This window comes from Temnothorax nylanderi, unplaced genomic scaffold, assembly GCF_030848795.1.
Source record: "Temnothorax nylanderi isolate EJ_2023f unplaced genomic scaffold, tnyl_v1.0 TNYL_tig0075_pilon, whole genome shotgun sequence".
NCBI classification, from domain to species: domain Eukaryota; kingdom Metazoa; phylum Arthropoda; class Insecta; order Hymenoptera; family Formicidae; genus Temnothorax; species Temnothorax nylanderi.
This window is the reverse complement of record NW_027249137.1, coordinates 384,111-402,936: the sequence shown is the minus strand read 5'-3', so window position 1 is coordinate 402,936 and position 18,826 is coordinate 384,111. Positions and strand designations below refer to the sequence as shown.

At 35.2% G+C, this 18,826-nt stretch overlaps 4 protein-coding genes across 9 annotated transcripts in view; 2 read left to right on the top strand and 2 right to left on the bottom strand.

The window, feature by feature from the left end:
* Window positions 1-427: 427 nt before the first annotated feature.
* Window positions 428-2,093, top strand: Blos4 (biogenesis of lysosome-related organelles complex 1 subunit 4). The gene is made up of 5 exons (XM_071709256.1): window positions 428-866; window positions 1,009-1,098; window positions 1,175-1,246; window positions 1,323-1,544; window positions 1,687-2,093. The coding sequence occupies exons 2-5, from the start codon at window positions 1,018-1,020 to the stop codon at window positions 1,777-1,779; spliced, it is 468 nt and encodes a 155-aa protein (XP_071565357.1). The 5' UTR covers window positions 428-866; window positions 1,009-1,017; the 3' UTR covers window positions 1,780-2,093.
* Window positions 1,910-6,666, bottom strand: LOC139774183 (uncharacterized; the record flags this gene model as incomplete). Its single annotated transcript, XM_071709237.1, has 6 exons — window positions 1,910-2,175; window positions 2,325-2,548; window positions 4,233-4,418; window positions 5,166-5,318; window positions 6,129-6,396; window positions 6,478-6,666. Coding segments are annotated over 5 exons (966 nt in total), but the record flags the coding sequence as incomplete, so codon positions are not given.
* Window positions 6,667-6,821: 155 nt separating this feature from the next.
* Taf11 (TATA-box binding protein associated factor 11) overlaps window positions 6,822-18,826 on the bottom strand; it is a 75,605-nt gene continuing 63,600 nt past the window's right edge. For 2 of the 6 annotated variants that reach the window (XM_071709251.1, XM_071709250.1), the window contains exons 3-7: window positions 9,132-9,284; window positions 8,780-9,045; window positions 8,600-8,687; window positions 8,419-8,515; window positions 6,822-8,344 (exon numbers count right to left, since the gene is read on the bottom strand). In XM_071709251.1, the coding sequence (XP_071565352.1) occupies window positions 8,211-8,344; window positions 8,419-8,515; window positions 8,600-8,687; window positions 8,780-9,045; window positions 9,132-9,284 (738 nt within the window). In that variant the 3' untranslated portion in view covers window positions 6,822-8,210. Of the gene's footprint in view, window positions 8,345-8,418; window positions 8,516-8,599; window positions 8,688-8,779; window positions 9,046-9,131; window positions 9,289-9,617; window positions 9,992-18,826 lie in introns of those variants that run through there. The other 4 variants (XM_071709254.1, XM_071709252.1, XM_071709253.1 and 1 more) reach the window with 4 other exon arrangements.
* Window positions 12,298-18,826, top strand: part of Trc (Serine/threonine-protein kinase tricornered) — a 130,170-nt gene continuing 123,641 nt past the window's right edge. Inside the window, exon 1 of the mRNA XM_071709245.1 lies at window positions 12,298-12,950. Within this exon, the coding sequence (XP_071565346.1) occupies window positions 12,949-12,950 (2 nt within the window). The 5' untranslated portion in view covers window positions 12,298-12,948. The remainder of the gene's footprint in view (window positions 12,951-18,826) is intronic.

The following is an 18,826-nucleotide window of genomic DNA, read 5'->3' as shown; positions in this document are numbered from 1 at the left end:
TCTCTGGCAGTCATTGCGGTTATAATCATATGTAAATATGTACATATGATTTCAAATGATATGACTAATTCGAGCAAATTAGTTCTCTCACTCTCTTTTCGATATCTCAATAACAAACCTACTTCCCTTTAATATACACTGAAAAAAAGTGTTAATCCGAAATAATATTTAGTCCGATACGTTCAACTAAACATGTTAGTTAGTTAACTAAACATTAGTTACTTATTAAACTGTTTCAACAATTAATTTATTAAGTTTTGCTAATATTTTTTTCGGATTAACACAATTCTTTTTCAATGTATAACAAAATCATATAGACATATTTTATATGTAATTATATGACAAATTTTTTTCTTTGGACGTTTTAATAGAAATTTTAACTCTCAATTTAATTAATCGGTTGGAAATATATGAAATTCAAGATGTCGCGCACGACAGTCTTCGTTCCGTAACAATCGGTAGCACACAGTATTGTTGACACCTGTATCTCTCCGACGATAGGATAGTTCTCAAATTAATGATTCTCGACCGCGAGCCAACGTTTTATTAATCCCGGGCGATATGTCAGAGTTGTAGAATTACATTCACCATTTTTCAACGCGTCAGCGAGACGTTTTGCGTGTATACTTATATTTTCTAACCTATAATAGTACGCACATATCTATTGTATTTGTGATAACGTGTGGCTTCGTGTGAGTGCGAACGATTAATAACAATAACAACTGAAGGATCGTGAGTTCGCATTCAATCTTCGTCCGCATACCCTTCGTTTATATGAAGAGGTTTCCCTGTTTAAGGGAAAGAGAAAGAAATTAAGAGGATTCCCCTGTTTAAAAGGAGTAAAAACTAAAGAGGGGGATAACAAGGTTCGAAATTTTGTGTTAAATAACTGATAAGTAATTGGTTGGAGACGTGATGATAAGATGTCTCATCCTGAACATTTAAAAACCCTCATCCTAAACATTTAAAAACATTTAAATTAAATATCTATTTGTTTAATTGCAATAGCATTAGGAGATGTCTTCCCATACGACGGAGTTGACCGAGCAATTAGTTAAAGACTACGCAAGTTACGCAAAAGTGGACTGGAGCAATCAGGCGAGTGTGCCACTTGCCACGATATTGGTATCCTGTTGTTTGAGGAGTTATTAAATAACTCGTGTTCGTGTTTCAGATGAAAAATGTCCACGATGTCATAGAGGATACGTTGATACGGCTAGAGGAATTCCAATCGATTGTTGCAATGGTTAGCCAGGAATCCAGATAGAATACGAACGACTCAGTATATTGTGATGAAACTTTAAATATCTCTGTCCCGCAAGGTGGAGAATAGCAGTGCCGAATGCATGCAGCAACATCTTCCAAAGTTACAGCATATGAAGGACGGTATGGCAACTCTTCGCAAAAGAATAGACGCGTTGGAGCATGTTGTCGCAATGGCCAACATGAATTTAAGCACCCTGGAAGCTGCTGTAGACAAGGCTGAAGCTGACCTAGGTGTATCGGATAGATTATTCGGGATATTAAATCCTTTGTCATTTTTTGTAAGTACAACTTACTCAAAGGGTACATTCTTAGCGTATACTTTAAGCTATTAAATAATTGTGCACTTTGTACGATTGTTATCTATAAAATTTATATACAATAGCAACTTGAAGCAACTTGAATTTACTTTTGATTTTTTAGAAGAAAACTCAGGAACCTGTCGCATCAAGTGCAGTGCCAATATATAAATCGCCCATAATTTATAGGTCTGATGACTATTTTCAAGGAGAATAAAAAACGTATGCATAAAAAAATGCTTAAGTTATGAAGTACCTGTTATTAGATTAAGAAAAGTATTTGTAACTTTGTATAGATCAGTAATATCTATGCCAAAAGAAAATTAAATTGATTGAAGAACATTAAATAAATCTATAACAGATTTTTATTCCATTATATTTTTTGTCATTTATCACACCAAACAGCAACTTGATTAGCAAGATTTTATGTATACTGTATTTTATTAGGCACATGATTACCTATACAGTAATTGTAGAATATTCCTAGCTTGTAAAAATGTTACAATAAACATTATTTATCTCACTCTTAAACCTCTCAAAATTTTGATTCCAAAATCCTGCTGTATCCTGCATTAAACAAAGCATAAAATATTCTGATATAATTTGCAGTTTTCTGAAATAAAAACGCATTTATTGAAAAAGTCTGTATGAAAGATGAAAGGTATACGAATTTTGAGTAACAAATGAAAGTTTCCACAGAACCATTCACTTGAAATACTCTCTATTTTTTACCTTCACACTTCCTTCTTTTTAAATAATTACCATTGTTCAAGCAGTGCAAATTTCCTTAATGCTACATTGTGCATGTAAAGTGGTCTAACATGCTGCAGAAGTGCAAGTTTTTAATTGAGCTTTCTTCTCTCCCAAGGAACAACGTCCACCTATGCAATGCCTCCACCTCATGATCTTTCCTATTCCACAAGTGACGCTGCATGTTGACCAATTGCCCCATTGGTCCCATATTTTTGGTTCTCTGCTATTTTTTTCTGAAATAATATAACACCAGTTATTCCCCTTGTAACGTGAAAAAAAATCCAAGATTTAAAATTAAACTCAGATGAAAAGGCTCGCTCTGAATGTAATTTAAAATATAATATTAAGTTAATAATATTAATTTGTAACTAAATTTTAAATTATATTATATCATATTAAAAACATGTATAATCTATGTGATACATAAAAACGTCGCGTGATTATTTAAATGTCATGTAACAGATAAAAATAGTGTATTTATTCCTAAGATGGTCATTTAATCTAACCATATAAATAAAAATCAAATTTTAATGACTGGAAAATTAAGAATAACTAAATACTGTCTATCGGTATAATTATGTCAGGTCGATATAATTACTTAATGTGAGATAATTTATATAAAACAAAAGTACATAGATTCTACGAAATGCGAATAAAGAACTCTCAGTATTACTACTATAGAAGTTTTTAGTCAGTGAAAGACTATATATTAAAACAGAACATTCCAATCATCTCAAATATTCTTGATAACTTTCACTTGGTATGGTAGTGTGTTGGTTCCCTTTAAAGAGAAGGGAACGTGAAGTTAAAAATTAAAAAACATTTCCAGTAAACACGCAGATTCCGTGGAAACTTCCACCTATTGAATGTGTGTGTGTGTACCTTTCACTTATTCTTCTTCATACGTACGTCACATATACGCACACATACACATAATCTGGTTTAAATTGGATTTTAGTATAACTATAAGAAATTAAGATTCTATTTCCTTTAATATGATTTATAATCATGTTCAGAGAAAGATAAATTATATGAGATGTTGCCAAAGAGTTCTCGGTATTAATTTTGCAACACTATTTGGTCAATGCGAGAATTTCTGATTAAAGAAAGGAGTCAAAACGGCCAATGGAAATTTCCATCTATTGCTTGAGTCTCATGTTATATTGTTACAAGTTTTAGTTCTTTAATTTGATCGAATTTAATGATTAGGGCAAAAGGAGCATAGATTTTGTTTTCAGATAAGCAATTATATGTTACGCCATGTTGCACAAAGCACTACTGTATTGCAAGAATTTGAAATCGTGGTATAATGTTGCATAAAGAAGATATTCGAGTAATACAGCTCGTGGAAATTTCCATCCACGCACTGCCCAAACGTTGTTCATGTTCGTTTCGATAATCGGTACTGCGATACTGGGAAGGTATCTAAATCTCGAACCGGTCTCGGAGAAAGCCACAAACGCCGACCGATATGCGACCCGCGATTGCACACGACTTGCGCCCACTCTTATTTATTTATTTATTATCCCTCGTGCGTCATTTATTATATAATCATAATTTTCAGATACGCAAACAAGTTATAATTTTTGTGTGTTTCACAAAGGTATCCGATATTTTAATTATAAATTTATTTGATGTACTCCGCGATGAAAAATGCCGATCAAAGAAATTATTAACATTACAATAAATGCATTGCTACAAATAAAAATTCTATGGATTATGCAAATTTGACTGTACAAACATATATGTATTGTAGCGTGAAAATTTTGATGATAATACAAATAGCAATATACATATTCTAACGATATGCATCCTTTTATTGTAATTCCCAATATTCAATTATATTACGTATATTTTAATTATATTTTTAAATTGATAAATAGTTGATTTTACACGCAATCGTAATCGTATTACTACCTCGTTTTATTTGCGGCCGGATATTATCTTCCTCTTCATCATCACCATCGATATCACGAAACACATCATAATTTTTGGAGTTTAGTTTATCCAACTTTATTTTTAATGTGTCGATATCACTTTCAACGACAGTAGGTGTAATATTTGACGATACTTTGTCAATTTCTGAAATGGCTTCTTTGAAGGCTAAAATTGAAAAGTTATTTCGCATAGAAAAGTGATACTGTATTTGAATTATAAATGTTTTGCAGCAATTACCCATAAAAAACACGAGTGTAGCGAAGTAAACAAGGATCAATCGGCTTCTATCCATATATTTTTGCGTTGTCATTAATGTTAATATATTTATATTATATACGGAATATCGCACTGAAGTTTGTTCTACATCACTATTAAATCCGCATTGAATATGAAGTAATCCACATTAAATATGAAGTTTCGAATAAATAACAACTGCTATATATACTGTTGTTATAAAGTAGTCATAAAAAGAAGTATCTCTGTGTGTCATAAAACTCAATCTAGTTTAATAATATTTCCAGATACGCATTGCATACATTAGACGTATTAATATGTATATTTCAAATCTATTTTTCAAGTTCAAGTTTTTGCTGTCACAATAAAATGCAAATATATCTTAAGAAACAAGGTGAAATTTTCATCAAAGAAAATATCTATGGATCAATGCCTACAATCTTGTGTATTTTTCCTGTTGTTAGTTCAATTAGACAATTTTTATTTCGGCAAAGAGAGGCAATAGAAACTCTTTTCTTGATAGTTTGCAAAGGACTCTTTTGTTTGTGCATTCTCCAGACCACTTAGTATTAGTACTTTTCGCATAATGATGTCGAGGAGCCTTGTCGATTGCTTGCTTTCGTAAGTCGCAAACAGATCATGATTTTATCCCGAGCCAACCGAGGAAGCCTTTGGTACCGCAATCTTTGAGACGGCATCTCTTCAACTGCGCCTTCTTCAGACCTTCAATGCAATCTGCAGACAAGCAGTGACGCCAACGGACCTGTCGTCCTTGCCCGCAAGTCACGCTGCACGTGCTCCAAATACTCCAATTGTCCCACGCCGCCGAATCTACAATGAGGGGCAAAGATAAAACGCAATTTCACTTTTTTTCACTCGATATTACTTCGATTTCACAGCGAACGCTGCGAAAAACAATAAAAAGAAATTCGTTGAAGTCCGTTTTGCGGAATAATGAAATGTGCAAACTTATAAAACCGGAAATTTATTTTTCAATCCTTTCTATTCCGCTGCATATTTTTATGACATTAATTTTATATGTAATGAATAGTGTCTAGTTCTTCTTCATTATTTTATATTTACAAGATGCATTATTTAACATTTGTGTACCTGCTATTTTAATCTCACAAAGGATATTGTAAGAAAAATCGATGAAAGATTAGAGATGTCATCGTGACAAATTATTTTCTAGACTCCGTTGTGTCTCAATCACGGTCAATCGTCATATTACTTGAATATTTTAAAATTAATCATAAGGATTTTTTATTCGACTTAGCTGGCTATCTTTATTAATAATAATCGTCATGACCCTGGATTTTGATCCCTCTCAATCAATGTAACTTCGATGCTAATATTTATAAGCATTAATTCTCTTTAAAATCACTGTAAAGAATTTCGTAATCGTTGTGACGATTATAATGACCAAAACCAGTGGTCAAAACGTCGTTACGATTATTTTATTAATAAAGATAGTCGCAATTAGATCGAATAAAAAATTCTTATCGTTAATCATTTATTAGCGAAGTTGAAGTTTCTGATTTAGTTTAAAATTAATCCTTGATTTCGAAGATTGGTTGTCAAGAGACGAATTTCTTTCTATTCAATGCATTTTTTACATTGTCTTCTGCATTGTCTTATCACCTATATCTTCGTCGTTCGATTCAATATCCTTTGCCGCGACATTGCGCTTCCTCTCCGTTAGACCCGTTGCTTCTGCCAGAATAACTTCACGTATCCCGTTATGAAACCTGCTACTTCTCGTAGGGCGAGTTCCAAAAAAGTTTTGCTCGTAGCTAAGCAACTTTCGCCGATAGGTCACATCGGCGTCCGTTTGAAAGTAGGACAAATGGAAATTTCTTATTGCGCTTTTCCAATAACGCTGTAGCGAGATCAATGTCTTGTTTTCTACCTATAGTACGTAAAATTAATATGAAATATTTGCAAATATAGGAATCTCAAAGTTAAAATATATGCGTAGGTTTTTGCAAACCTTGGGTTTATCCGTTGTAAATCGTTGAATGGAGTGATGACACGATCGCGAATAAATGTCCGAATAATAACGTCCTTCATTGCTGGAACACTTTGAACTATCGAATAAACCGTGTCGGCAAGTATGCTTGCTGTATACAGAAATGAGAACGTTTATCTTTCTTTTATAGAGCAACGAAGAAACTATTTTTCACCGTATGCAAAATAATCCTTGCAATTCTCACATTCTCATAATTATAAAGAAATTAAGAAATTAACAGATATTTGTATTACGATAAAGTATTTGTATATCGCAAAACATTTGTATGTGGACAATTCACAATATGCAGAATAATACTCTTTAAATAAACGTGGCAACTTTACCTTTTGCAAGATTTATTATACGGATCGGTAATCGATACAACTATATTGTGCTCATAATTCGGCACATTAATCGCTAATGCTCTGACGGTGCAGGGTCTCGGAAAATTTAATACTTCATAAATTACGCATCCGAAGTAAATATTATACGTCAAAATTAGTTTAAGTAATACTTGCATATCATATTTCAGATTCTCATATCGTGCGGTTATGTATAAATATCGATAAAAAAAACTCCGTACTCCGTGTCTAAATTCACAATACGACGAATCACAATAATACAAAATAATACAATATTAAACTGTATAAACACGGTATCTGGAACAAACGCAAGAGAGAGAATATTTAAATATTTTTTCTTATCGATCAGAGAATATATTATCTTGTTTTCATAGTTAAATAACTAAATAAAAATCAGAGAGATTAAATAAATATTCCTGCAAACATGATGAAAAATATAGATTGTAACAATATAATAAAACAGCTCTTAGTTTGTTCTGTAGTTTGCTGTATTTTTACTGTACTACACTGTCTTTCTCTTTTTCTTTTATTTTAAAATATCTTTGATTTGCCCAAGTTTTTTGTAATTGTACTACACTATTTTTTAAAAGAGACTAATATTTTTATATATAATTATGTTCCTGCAGAATAATACATATTTCGAAAATTATTACATATTTTGATAATTAAACTTTTATATATTTACATAGAATCATATATTAACAATTTAACGGTAAAAAAGTCCAATAGCAACAAAATATAAAACGTTACATTAGTTTCTATTTAAAAATGCTATAAAGATTATACATCATAAAGATCTTGACTGTGTATAAAAATATGACTAATTGTAAGTTGTAAGGATTACATATAGATAACTAAAAGTTATCATCAGACTTTCTTATCACATAAGATATATTATTGTATTCATGAAACTCCCGAAATATGAATATGCGTATGTTACATATAATTGCATGCGTGTGTACTGAGTTTATAATAAAATATTTTGCTATTTGCCTGCTCTATGTGCTTTAATAATGATTCACAACTGTTTAAAATTGATAATCATTATGTATTAATAAAATTTGCTTACGATATAAAAATACGTGACTATGTTCGACTTAATTTACGTGAAGATGAAAAATATAAAACGATTGCTAGTAAAACATTTACCACATATTTATAAATTTTAACTAACTGCCGATAACGTTTTGAATGTAAAAGCTGAATAGCCATAGTAATTTAATACGTAAAAAGCCCAGTTTTGATCACTGGGCGAATTACATAATTTATATTTAGATTACGCTCATAAAATCTAATATCGGTAGGCTTCTATAAGAGAAGCATTGTATTAATATGTCGCAAATATTGGACTAATCATAGCCTGAAAAAAGCTTTGTGCGCTCGACCATTCGGTATTTGACCCTGCAGCCTTAATCTGCGGACAGCTTCTCTTAAGTGCTTTGGTTGTAATGGACCAGTTTCATTCTGGGCCTCCATAACATCTAAAGCTATACAACAAGCACAATATAATCTAGAATTAAATTCCAATATTCTAACCGTACTTATAAGAAAAAGCTCGTACCTTCTTCAACAATTTCGCCAACAAATACCTTAGCAATTCCCGACATAGCTATGACAACGTTCTGAGACACTGAACAGCCTGTTATGGTTTGCATAATCTGTGAAACATATTTAGTATAATACTTCTTTAATGGAACGGCTATTTCTTTTTTGTAAATAACGACTAAAAATAAGGTGCGTACCCTCTTTATAGCTGCTTTTGGAAATGCAGATCGTCTGTACATCTCGTATCTGTCCAATTGATCTTCAGTGAAGTTGGATACTAGTACTCTGTAAAAGAAAAGTTCTCAAATATATTCTCAATAGTCAAGCAATAAACTTGTTATACGTGCACATAAACTTGTAAGACGTCAAATACGTACTGCATCTTTTCTCTCTCCTCCTCTTCTATCTCCCTTCTGCTCTTCTCCTTACTCTCCCGCCTTTCTTTTGTACTGACTGGGTTGGCACGAGGTATCATAATATCATTACTGAATATATCCTCTGCAGTCTGTTCGTCTTCCTTCCTGTCAAATTCGTGCTTCACAATCTCTATTGCGTCCACAACCTGGAAGGTAGAATTAGATCCTGTGTTTTCAGTCTCTTCAGTATCCGACTGCGATTGAGAGCTCATTGCATCCAACTCCGCCTAATACAGATAATGATTAGTTAACTCTCTTAAAAAATAAGTTATAAAATTGAATTAAATGTTTAATGTTTTGACAGCATCTGCACCTTAACTTGCATACTATCAATCTCCATAGCTTCACTATCTTTAGATCCTGAATTTTGGGTTAGATTTACTTTGATATCTTTATATTCGTCAACATCTTTATGTTCACCATCTCTTTCATCCCCAGAATCTTCCTTCCCAAAGATATTATCCATCTTTCTAACAGAAAAAATATATATATACACGATAAGTATTACAGTGAGCCTATTCTGCGACTCTTAAATTTCAATAACCAACGGTGTTATAAGACATTTTAATTCTTTCAAACCCACATAAATCAATTACGTAAAACATCATAAACTAAAACGTTACAATCATTACATGATTCTGTTTATCAACGTTACACACTATGTTATAATAAGCATAAAGAATATTTAATAACTTATATAAACGTTTTATAAATTATAAAGTAAACGAAAAGGGAAAATAAACAAATCACTTGCTGGCTTTTTTTTAGATTCGTAGGTACAATATATATATATATTTACATCGAATATAATATTTAATGCAGGATGCTGATTTATTTTATTCGTCGGATTAACAAAACGATCTGCCACGAATATCAATCAAGATACGGTATTCTTTAACGAAGAAATATCGACCGTAACAGTAAACATCGTACACAACAGAGGAGCACACTCAGTGCGAGCACTGCGAATGCAAAACACAGGTTAGGATTAGGGGTTAGGGGTTAGGTTCGCTGCTTCGATTGTATCGAGATCTCGAGAATCGCGATATCTAGACGTGATTACGCTTTTGGTGAACATGCAATGTCCCGAAAAATCAAAATCACAAAAATTGAAAACTATGACAATGGGCCGATTTCACAGTCTCCGATTAACTTGATCCTCCGATTAAACTCACTCTTCGTCTCTTTCTAAGGGGGACAGTTAGAAAGAGATGCGGAGTGAGTTTAATTGGAGGATCAAATTAATCGGAGACTGTGAAATCGGCTCTATATGTTCCAAAAGGGCATAATCTCGAAATCGAAACGTGACAATTGTGCCGAAATGTCATAATCCCGAAATCTTAGAAATAATGAGACAATGTCCCGAAAAGTTATACCGTTCAATCGTATATGTACCCAGACAGCACCATGTCCAAAATCGGGACATAAGACGTCTTTTAGACGTCTTTTTTTAGTAAGACGTCTAAAAGATGTACGTCTAACAGACATCTTTTATGTCCCGCTTTTGGACAAGTGTGCTGTGTATTACTTTGACGACTGCCATTAAATTAACTGTAACAGCTAAACTGTAACAGATAAAAAGCATATAGTTTTTTATAGATCGACACTATATAAATTGACAATGTTAAGTGGTACATTGGCGATTTTGACGACAGTGAACAAATAATATAAATTTACCTTACATCTTGACGAGAACATATTTATTACATATAATTTTAGCCAAAAATGACTCAAATTTTGATATAGTTCCGGAGTCGGCGCGCAACAAAAATCCATAAAATTAGCTTAAAAAAAACATTATAAACGAGAAAAAAAGGCTAAAACCATTTTGTAATGTTTTTCTATCATTTTTCTATATATCATTTATGATTGCCGAAATATATATAATATAATATAATAAGATCGATTTTATATTTTAAAGCAATTAATTTCTTATTTAATGGCACATGTTGAATCTTCATCAATTCTTATTTAAATTCCACGGAGCTTTCTATTGACGTTTTGAAAGATCTTCGTATGTATAGCTACAACTGTTGAGTTCGTCTTATCAACACTCTGCGTTGATTGGTTGGTTCTAAAAGTAAGAGCCAATCACGTTCGACTGCTACTGAGCGGCTTGGTCTGCTGAACGCGCCCAATTTATTACAAATTTCTATATCGGTTACTAAGAAAATGAAAAAGATCGATAACAAAATTGTAATAACATAAATAGCGGAAAATAAAAAAATATATTATGTGTTGTGATTGCGTATGTGCGAGCTAGTGTGTGCGCACGCGCATGTATTTAATAGCAAAATAAAAAAGCCTGCACATTGCTTCCTCTATGAGGAAGCCTATTTTTTTATGCATAATTATTAGTAGATATTTATTAATTTGGCTTCCTCATAGAGGAAGCAATGTGCAGGTTTCTACTTGCACACTTAAAAACTATGAGAAAGCAATGTGCAAGTTTCTACTTGCACACTTTCTTTTATTGTGATAAAGCTTTATTGCAACTAATATCTGTTATACTAATATCTGTTATACTCTTAAAAAAATCAATTAAATAATTAATGTTTTTACTAAAATGATCCCTATACTAATTGCGGATATATCTTATTTCCATTTTGTTCAATACCAACCTTCTTTTAATGATACTTTATATAAAATTATATGTATAACTTATACATGTAACTTTTTAAGCAGAGTTCAGGCTACATGGTCCAATATATATGGACTTCGCATATGGACCTTCAATCGCGTATAAAGCTGGGTCCTAATAATCTACCAAATCTTAAAGAATTATATATGAAATAGGGATAGAAAAAACTGAAGAATATAATAGAATTATAAATAGCCTGATATCTCAAAATTGGCGGAAGTTAGAACAACCACGGACATTTCTCAAAAAATTCAAAATTTTACAAAGAAAGAAGCCCTTTACCGATTATCGCTAAATTCAATACCAACCTTCCTTAAATAATACTCTATTGATTAAAAAAAAAACAGCCCGCGGATATCTCAATATTTGACATTTTTTTAAATGCAATATTTTGACGTTTTAGAACACTGAACATATTAGCATCAACAACTCAAAAAACAATCTTTTCTTTGGTTTCTTCTACCCTTATTATTTCATACATATATATTTTTAAATTTGGTTGATTAAACCCAACTTTATACGCAATCAAAGGTTCATATACGAAATTTACGAAAACAAAGCTAGCTTCCTCTACGAGGAAGCAATAATTAACGATAACAATCAATTCTAGAATTCTAATTCTAATAATTTTAGAAAAAGATAAAAAAAGTAACCGAGATTAAAATTAACATCTGCAATTGGTAAAAGTGAACATATATCTGCATGGACATAAGTGGCATCTATACGGGAGAGTCGGGAACAGGAAAGCCGTTAGCCGGCCCTGCCGGCCGCCACTAGTTGCGAGAGCGGTCGCGCGATGGCGCCGGCATGCCGCGGCGAGACCGTTAGCGCTGCGACTGGCTGCGACGGTGTCGCGCGACGCCGAGTCCGGGTATTTGTCAATATCTGCTCCGGGATTTTCGGCGTTCTGCGTGGCGAGAGCGCGCGTGTACCGCTTCGCGTCAACGCATTTCGCACGCTACGCGCTACGAAGAGAGGCTCGCGACGGGTTTTCCCGGATTCCGCCGTGTCGTCGAGTGCCCACGCTGTCCACCCTTGAACGAGAGAGTGTGTGAGAGAGAGAGAGTGTGAGCGGGGGGCCTCCTCTCCCTCTCCCTTCACGGCTGCCAAACGGGTGCCGTGCCGTCGAACGCCCGCCGTCGCGTCGTGCTACGTCGCCTCGCGTCGCGTCGCCTCGCGTCGCGCGAACCTGGCCGAGCGAGTTCGGGAGTGCGCGATAGTAGTAGTAACGCGGAATACCTGTGTGTGGCCGTGTATACCGCGAGTGTGACGATATCCCCCGATCCCCGTCGACCGGTCGGGGGGGGGGGCAGGAGGAGAGGAGCGGATCGCGGCGTCAGTGACGTATCCTCGCGCGCATAATACGCGCGGAATAGCGGGCCGGGAAGGCCGGGAATCGGCGGCCGCGACAACGACGATCTTGCGATATCTGCATCCAACCACGGAACGTTCTCCTGCCCACGAATGCGGTCCACGGCCGTGTATTAAGATGTAAGTACATTTGCCAGACACGGAGATCGCCTCTCGTTCGTTTGCGATGCGCGCGAGCTGCACCGGCGGAGTCGCCGAGCTGCGACGAGCGACTCGGCTTTTACCGAGAGAAAGGGTTTCGTTGTTTGTCGCGCGATTCCACCGCGCGGCCTCGTCGGCGGTATTGTTATAAACATAGACCGGTTCGTTGTGCCATAAGCCCGCATGCGAGTGTACGTGTGTATATATGCACGTTTGTAAATGGTACAGGATGCTCCGGAATTAACGAGCGAACACGTTCTTCCTCGAGAAAATTCGAACGTTTTTTTATTTTTTAAATGAATAAATCATTTCTTTTCAATGAGAATCGATCGATCTTTTTTAACAATTTTAATATTCTGTCGTTAAAATTAAAATTCAAAATCTCGCGAGAGCAAAATCCGCTCTGAACGACGAAGCGACGCCGACGCTCCGTTACAAATTTTTCATTCCATGAATTATTTCGGGAGATGAAAAGCTCCGGATATATTTTCGCGAACGAGAATCGATCCCCCGAATTTCTCCCGCGACTCCGGGGGAGAACGTGCCTGTCCGCTAATTCTCGCTGATTCTCGGACACCCAGTATAACGACGTCGCCTACGCTCGCGCGTGCATGCGCGTCGGTGTGAGTGCGCACGCCACTGCTCCATCCGACCTGTGTATGCGTATGTGTGTGGATGATCGACATACATGTGTTGATCTCCCCTCCCCCCTTTTGCTCCGTCTCCCCCCCCCCTCTCGCTCTCTCTCTCTCTCTCGCTCTTTCGCTCTCTATAGCGTCGCGTTTTAAGGGGATATACGTGACAGGTACATGCGCGCGCGAAACCGGTCGGCCGACACTTTGGATGCCGCTTTTTGCAAAGGGCCGATCTACTCCCTCCCCCCTTCCTCCACCTGCGCCACTTCTATCCTCACCCCTTTGTTCCCTTCGCCTTCTTGTCACGATCCCTCCCCGTCCGGCCGCGACTCGCTCACGCGAAAGTGTTGCGCACGGGATGCGCAGCCCGGAGTAAAGAAAGAGAAGTAGAAGAGTTATAAGATGCAGATATACAAGGAGGGATCAATTGGAAAACCGACGTGATTGAAGGATGCAAATGGGGCGGATAATTCCAGGGGATGTTATACGGGAAGGCATTGACGCCGTTCGATAAAAAATATTTGACGAGAATAAATGTGAGTCAGATATTTGCGTATATCCGATACTTATCTGTTGCCATCCTTATCTGCCTCTTGGACGATTAAATTGGATTAATTTTTGTCTACTTTGCAATCATTCCCAGACAAAGCACAAGGAATTGATATAACATAAGCATAACGAATTCGTACAATATAAATTATCGTACAATGATAGTTTATTTTATATCATTATTTCATTACAACTTATAGTGGAATTATGAAATTCTATCTATATAAATTTTGTTTCGATTTTTCCTATTTATTCTTTATCTATATTTATTGAAGCATTTCACTTCAATATTTAAATTTAAAAGATTCACATGAAATAAAATTTTAAGAAATTAATATCGATAATGCTGTACGATTTCCTAATGTCCATTTAACGCAATTGACGACTAGAAGTATTAGGTATTACAAGGAGGTATTACAAATACATCAGACTCATTCAACCCAATTTAATCAATTCGGAACGGCTTAGATCGGAGAGACGGTCATGGATTAAGCGTGATCCATACGGAAGCGCGCAGCTAAGTGACAATGCCGACGAAGAGAGGTCCTGCTCGATTCTCGGCCCTTATCGTCGGACCACCCTGGACGCGTATACATATATCTCGAACGTTGCATCTACCTGTCGACGTATAAGGCGCGCGATGTCTGGGGGGATACAAAACTGAAGGTGGACGGTCGTTGGCCGGGAGAGAAACGACCTGAAGTCTCGACACGCGGACGAGAGACGAAGAGAACGAAGATGGGGGTAAGAGACGGGGGAACGAGCGAGAGAGAGAGAGAGAGAGAGAGAGAGAGAGAGAGGAGAGAGAGAGGAGAGAGAGATGAGAGAGAGAGAGAGAGAGAGAGAGAGAGAGAGAGAGAGAGAGAGAGAGAGAGAGAGAGAGAGAGAGAGAGAGAGAGAGAGAGAGCTGCTTTACGACGGAGCTGCGCTCTGCCAATTCTCTCCTCACGAGCGTTTTCAGAGACGTGATGGGAAACCGGCAACGAGATTACGTGCTTAGTCTGCGCGTTCCGTTGCTCGATTCATACTTTAAGGTTACCCATTGTATACCGACTTTGTAGTTGCAATTAATATAATTCCGCGTCATTCGCGTAACGCGACGGGGCAAGTGTTTGTGGTGTCGCGAGCGAAAGGTAGGGAAATGAGAAAATCGATCAGTTCGCACGGCCGTGGCAATGTTATTACGCGAGTATACCTGCGGGTTAAGTTATTATATTATCGTAGGTGCGATAAGAAAATTGCAGTTCGATGTCAGTTTTGATCTTTGAGGGACTTCTTACGTTACGGTTAAACCACCGTCCACTACCGGCCGGTTTCACGAATGTTCGCTAACACTGCGAGCAAACTGTTTGCTTTCATCAAACTGTAATGCAAGCTGTTTAATATGAACGGAGACGATCGAGCGCAAACTGTTCTCGAATGCCTAGAGAACATCGATTTCAGAGTATGCGCGCTATAGCAAACAGATCGTTACTCGTAACTTGCCTATGTTTAATTCAATTAAAATAGCAGCTTTTAACTTATTAAATTCATTCATTCATATTACAGTACTCGTACATCATAATTCATATTTACTAGAAAATAGTATTCGAGAGAAAGCGTTCCAGTTTTTAATTAGATATTATTTTTTAACTTCCAGCGAGCTGTTGATTATCGTATCGAGATTTATATGCAATAACGTAGATAAATTGCAATTGCGACATTGTTTCTATAAATTTTATAAGTTTGGTATTTTAAATCCAAAGAATATATATATATAAATCAATAAAGTATGAAAAAATGCGTAACATGCATGAATACTCTGTTATAAAATCAGCAAAACAGATAATAAATTATGGATAACACTGCAATTACTCCAAATGAGATTTAATTACTTTAAAATTATTGCGCATACATTGCATATAGTTTTGTGCGAACGCAAACTCATCGAGCGAATTTGGCCCAATCCGATTTCTCTCATCTCGTCATTATAAGCGAAACGCGATCTATCGCGTCGGAGTTACTTACGCGTCTTTATTAGGAAAAAAAATCACATGCAATGCCGTCGCATTGTTATTGAAATAATCACGACTCGCGTTTGGCGTTTACTTTCGATTTCGATTCTCGCCGTGCAGCTTTGACTCACCGCGACGGTTGAGCTTCGTTTATCTTTGTTTATCGATCATACGTCTGGCCTAAGTAAATCATACAGAATACTTGATTTTTTAATTATTGACGTTTTAACAATATTGGATCATAATATTGTCGTTTCTCGTCTCGAATTTTTAATCATCTGCACGTAGTTATAATATAATCTTTTTATTATTCACATAAAAAAATGAAAGTGAAGTTTTTAGGTAAGAATCAATATTTTTCCTCTATAATATTCTTTTCTATACGAGGATAAATTGGCTTGACATTTATGACTTCATAATTTTTTTTTTTAAAGAATAATATTAATATCGAGAGGTTCAGGGACATTGTTTGTATGCGTTTTTTGCAATAAAAAGAGATTAAACGTACTATTATGGACTGGTGCATGTAAGGTGAATGTGCGCGCGATATTTTGTTGTTGTAGCTATGAGCTATATTTAACTCTCACTTGCAAGGTCGTACAAATGAGTCATCGTATATCGTCAATTTCTTGAAAATAAGACATGGGAAAGTTCCATAATGTAGTAATTCAGTCCCGTATTTATAGTCATGAATTTCGTATCGAAAAGCGTATTGAGATGAAATACTCAAATTAAATTTTCCTAGCTTGAGACATAGATAGTTCAATAGTCATATTTTAATTGGAGATTAACTAAAGATGTATTCACAGCTAATTCTGAGAAGTAAACAATTATTCTCGTGAAATCTGATGCTATTAAAGTACTATATGATTGTTGAATGGAATATTTCAATACTCACATTATATACACACATATCTTGTCCCAATCTTCATTATCCATAAGATGTGAACATTGTAAAAAAATTTTAGTAAAAATTTTATATTTTCAAAATATTAATGTTTTGTTTTTGTATAGTTTTATTATTTTTTTTCGTTGTTTTTCATTATTCATTAATTGTCCAAGCAATAAACTTGAAAATTGAATTAAATTATAATTTACTTGACATAAAATTTCACGATAAACAGTTAATCAAATAAAAAGAAATTATTAATACAATATATATCTTTACGAAGTTTCTTGAAAATTTTGTGCTTAATAATTCCTGCAAAATGTTCAATTAATTGACAATTATATCAATTCCAAGATTGAATATTTATACTAATCTATTCAGCATCTATTCTATAAGATATAATAGATCTCTGATGAGATGTTACTTATTTCTAATGCTTTTAATTTTTTCATATACATGCATACCTATAACATTTATATACATATTATTTATATCTGATACAATTTTTACGAAAATTCATTACCTTAATAAAAAAATATGTCACTGATACGATGAGTGCGGTGGCGAGGGTGTGATTACGTTGAAACTCTCAGGTCATAAAGTATGATTTTTATCATACTTTAGGTCATTTTAATTCTTCTGTCAGAATCGTCCGTTGCACTCGTATAACAGCTTAACAGCACTCGCGAAAACGCGGTTAATTACGATCGCGAGTATTAATCATCACGATGGAATAATCGCCCATACTTTGCACGGCACTCCCGATGTTAGTCGGCACCGGTCGCACGCGAATTAAGCGCGCTTTATTATTTTACATCGCGGCGGAATCCCATCGAAACACGATCGTGAAAATAATGCGGAATACAAATTCTCTTTGTTTCGAGGTATTCAGTATATATTCAGCGATTCGCGTATTATCCCGCGCTCTCAATCAGTCGATGAACAAATTGCGTTCAAATCGGAGCGAAAAATTCAGAGCTTGATACTAGCAAGACACATTTGAATGTAAGTATCGTTAAAGAAATCATTACTGCTTGTGAGCGTATAAAATATCACGAGAAAACAAATTTGAAAATTGTTCCGTTTCCTATCGTATCTTACGTATCTTATTTGATTCAAGTGACATGTTTTCGCACGAAATATTTGTTTTAATAAAAATACTTACGAAATTTATAGTTGTTAATTACGGTTATAAGTTGTTAAGTTGTTGTTATAAGTTGCGGAAGTCAATTGATTGCACGAGTTGCAAATCGAAGTAATTGTCCGTAGGAAATAATCTCGTTTCAATAAGTAACACGGTGACACGCGGAGCGGACTACCTGCCGATTCGAGTTTTCGATACGGGAATGATAATACCGCGCGCTGCGCGCGCGGAGACCTTGTGTTCGAGACCACGCGCTAACAACGTTGAGGTCGAACGCTAATTAGCCTTGTTTTCTCGAGATATTTAATGTTATTTTATACGAGATATTTATACAAATGTTCCGTTCCTTATCTTCTACTTTAAATTGAAAGTTCTTATTGTATGATAACAGTTAATTCTGCTGGATTGGAAAAGTGTTTTGAAAAATACTGTTAGTTGAATGTTAATTGACAAGAGAATTTGCTCCAATCTGGTTGATATGTATTGTATTATAATATAATGTTAATAACGAATTTTAATTGTTACATATGAATTATTTTTTTCTTTTAATAACAGTTTGAATGACTTTATTCAAAAAGAATTATTAAATTTATTATTTGAAGATTAAAATTATCTCTTTGTTTAAATTGAAACATTAATTATAT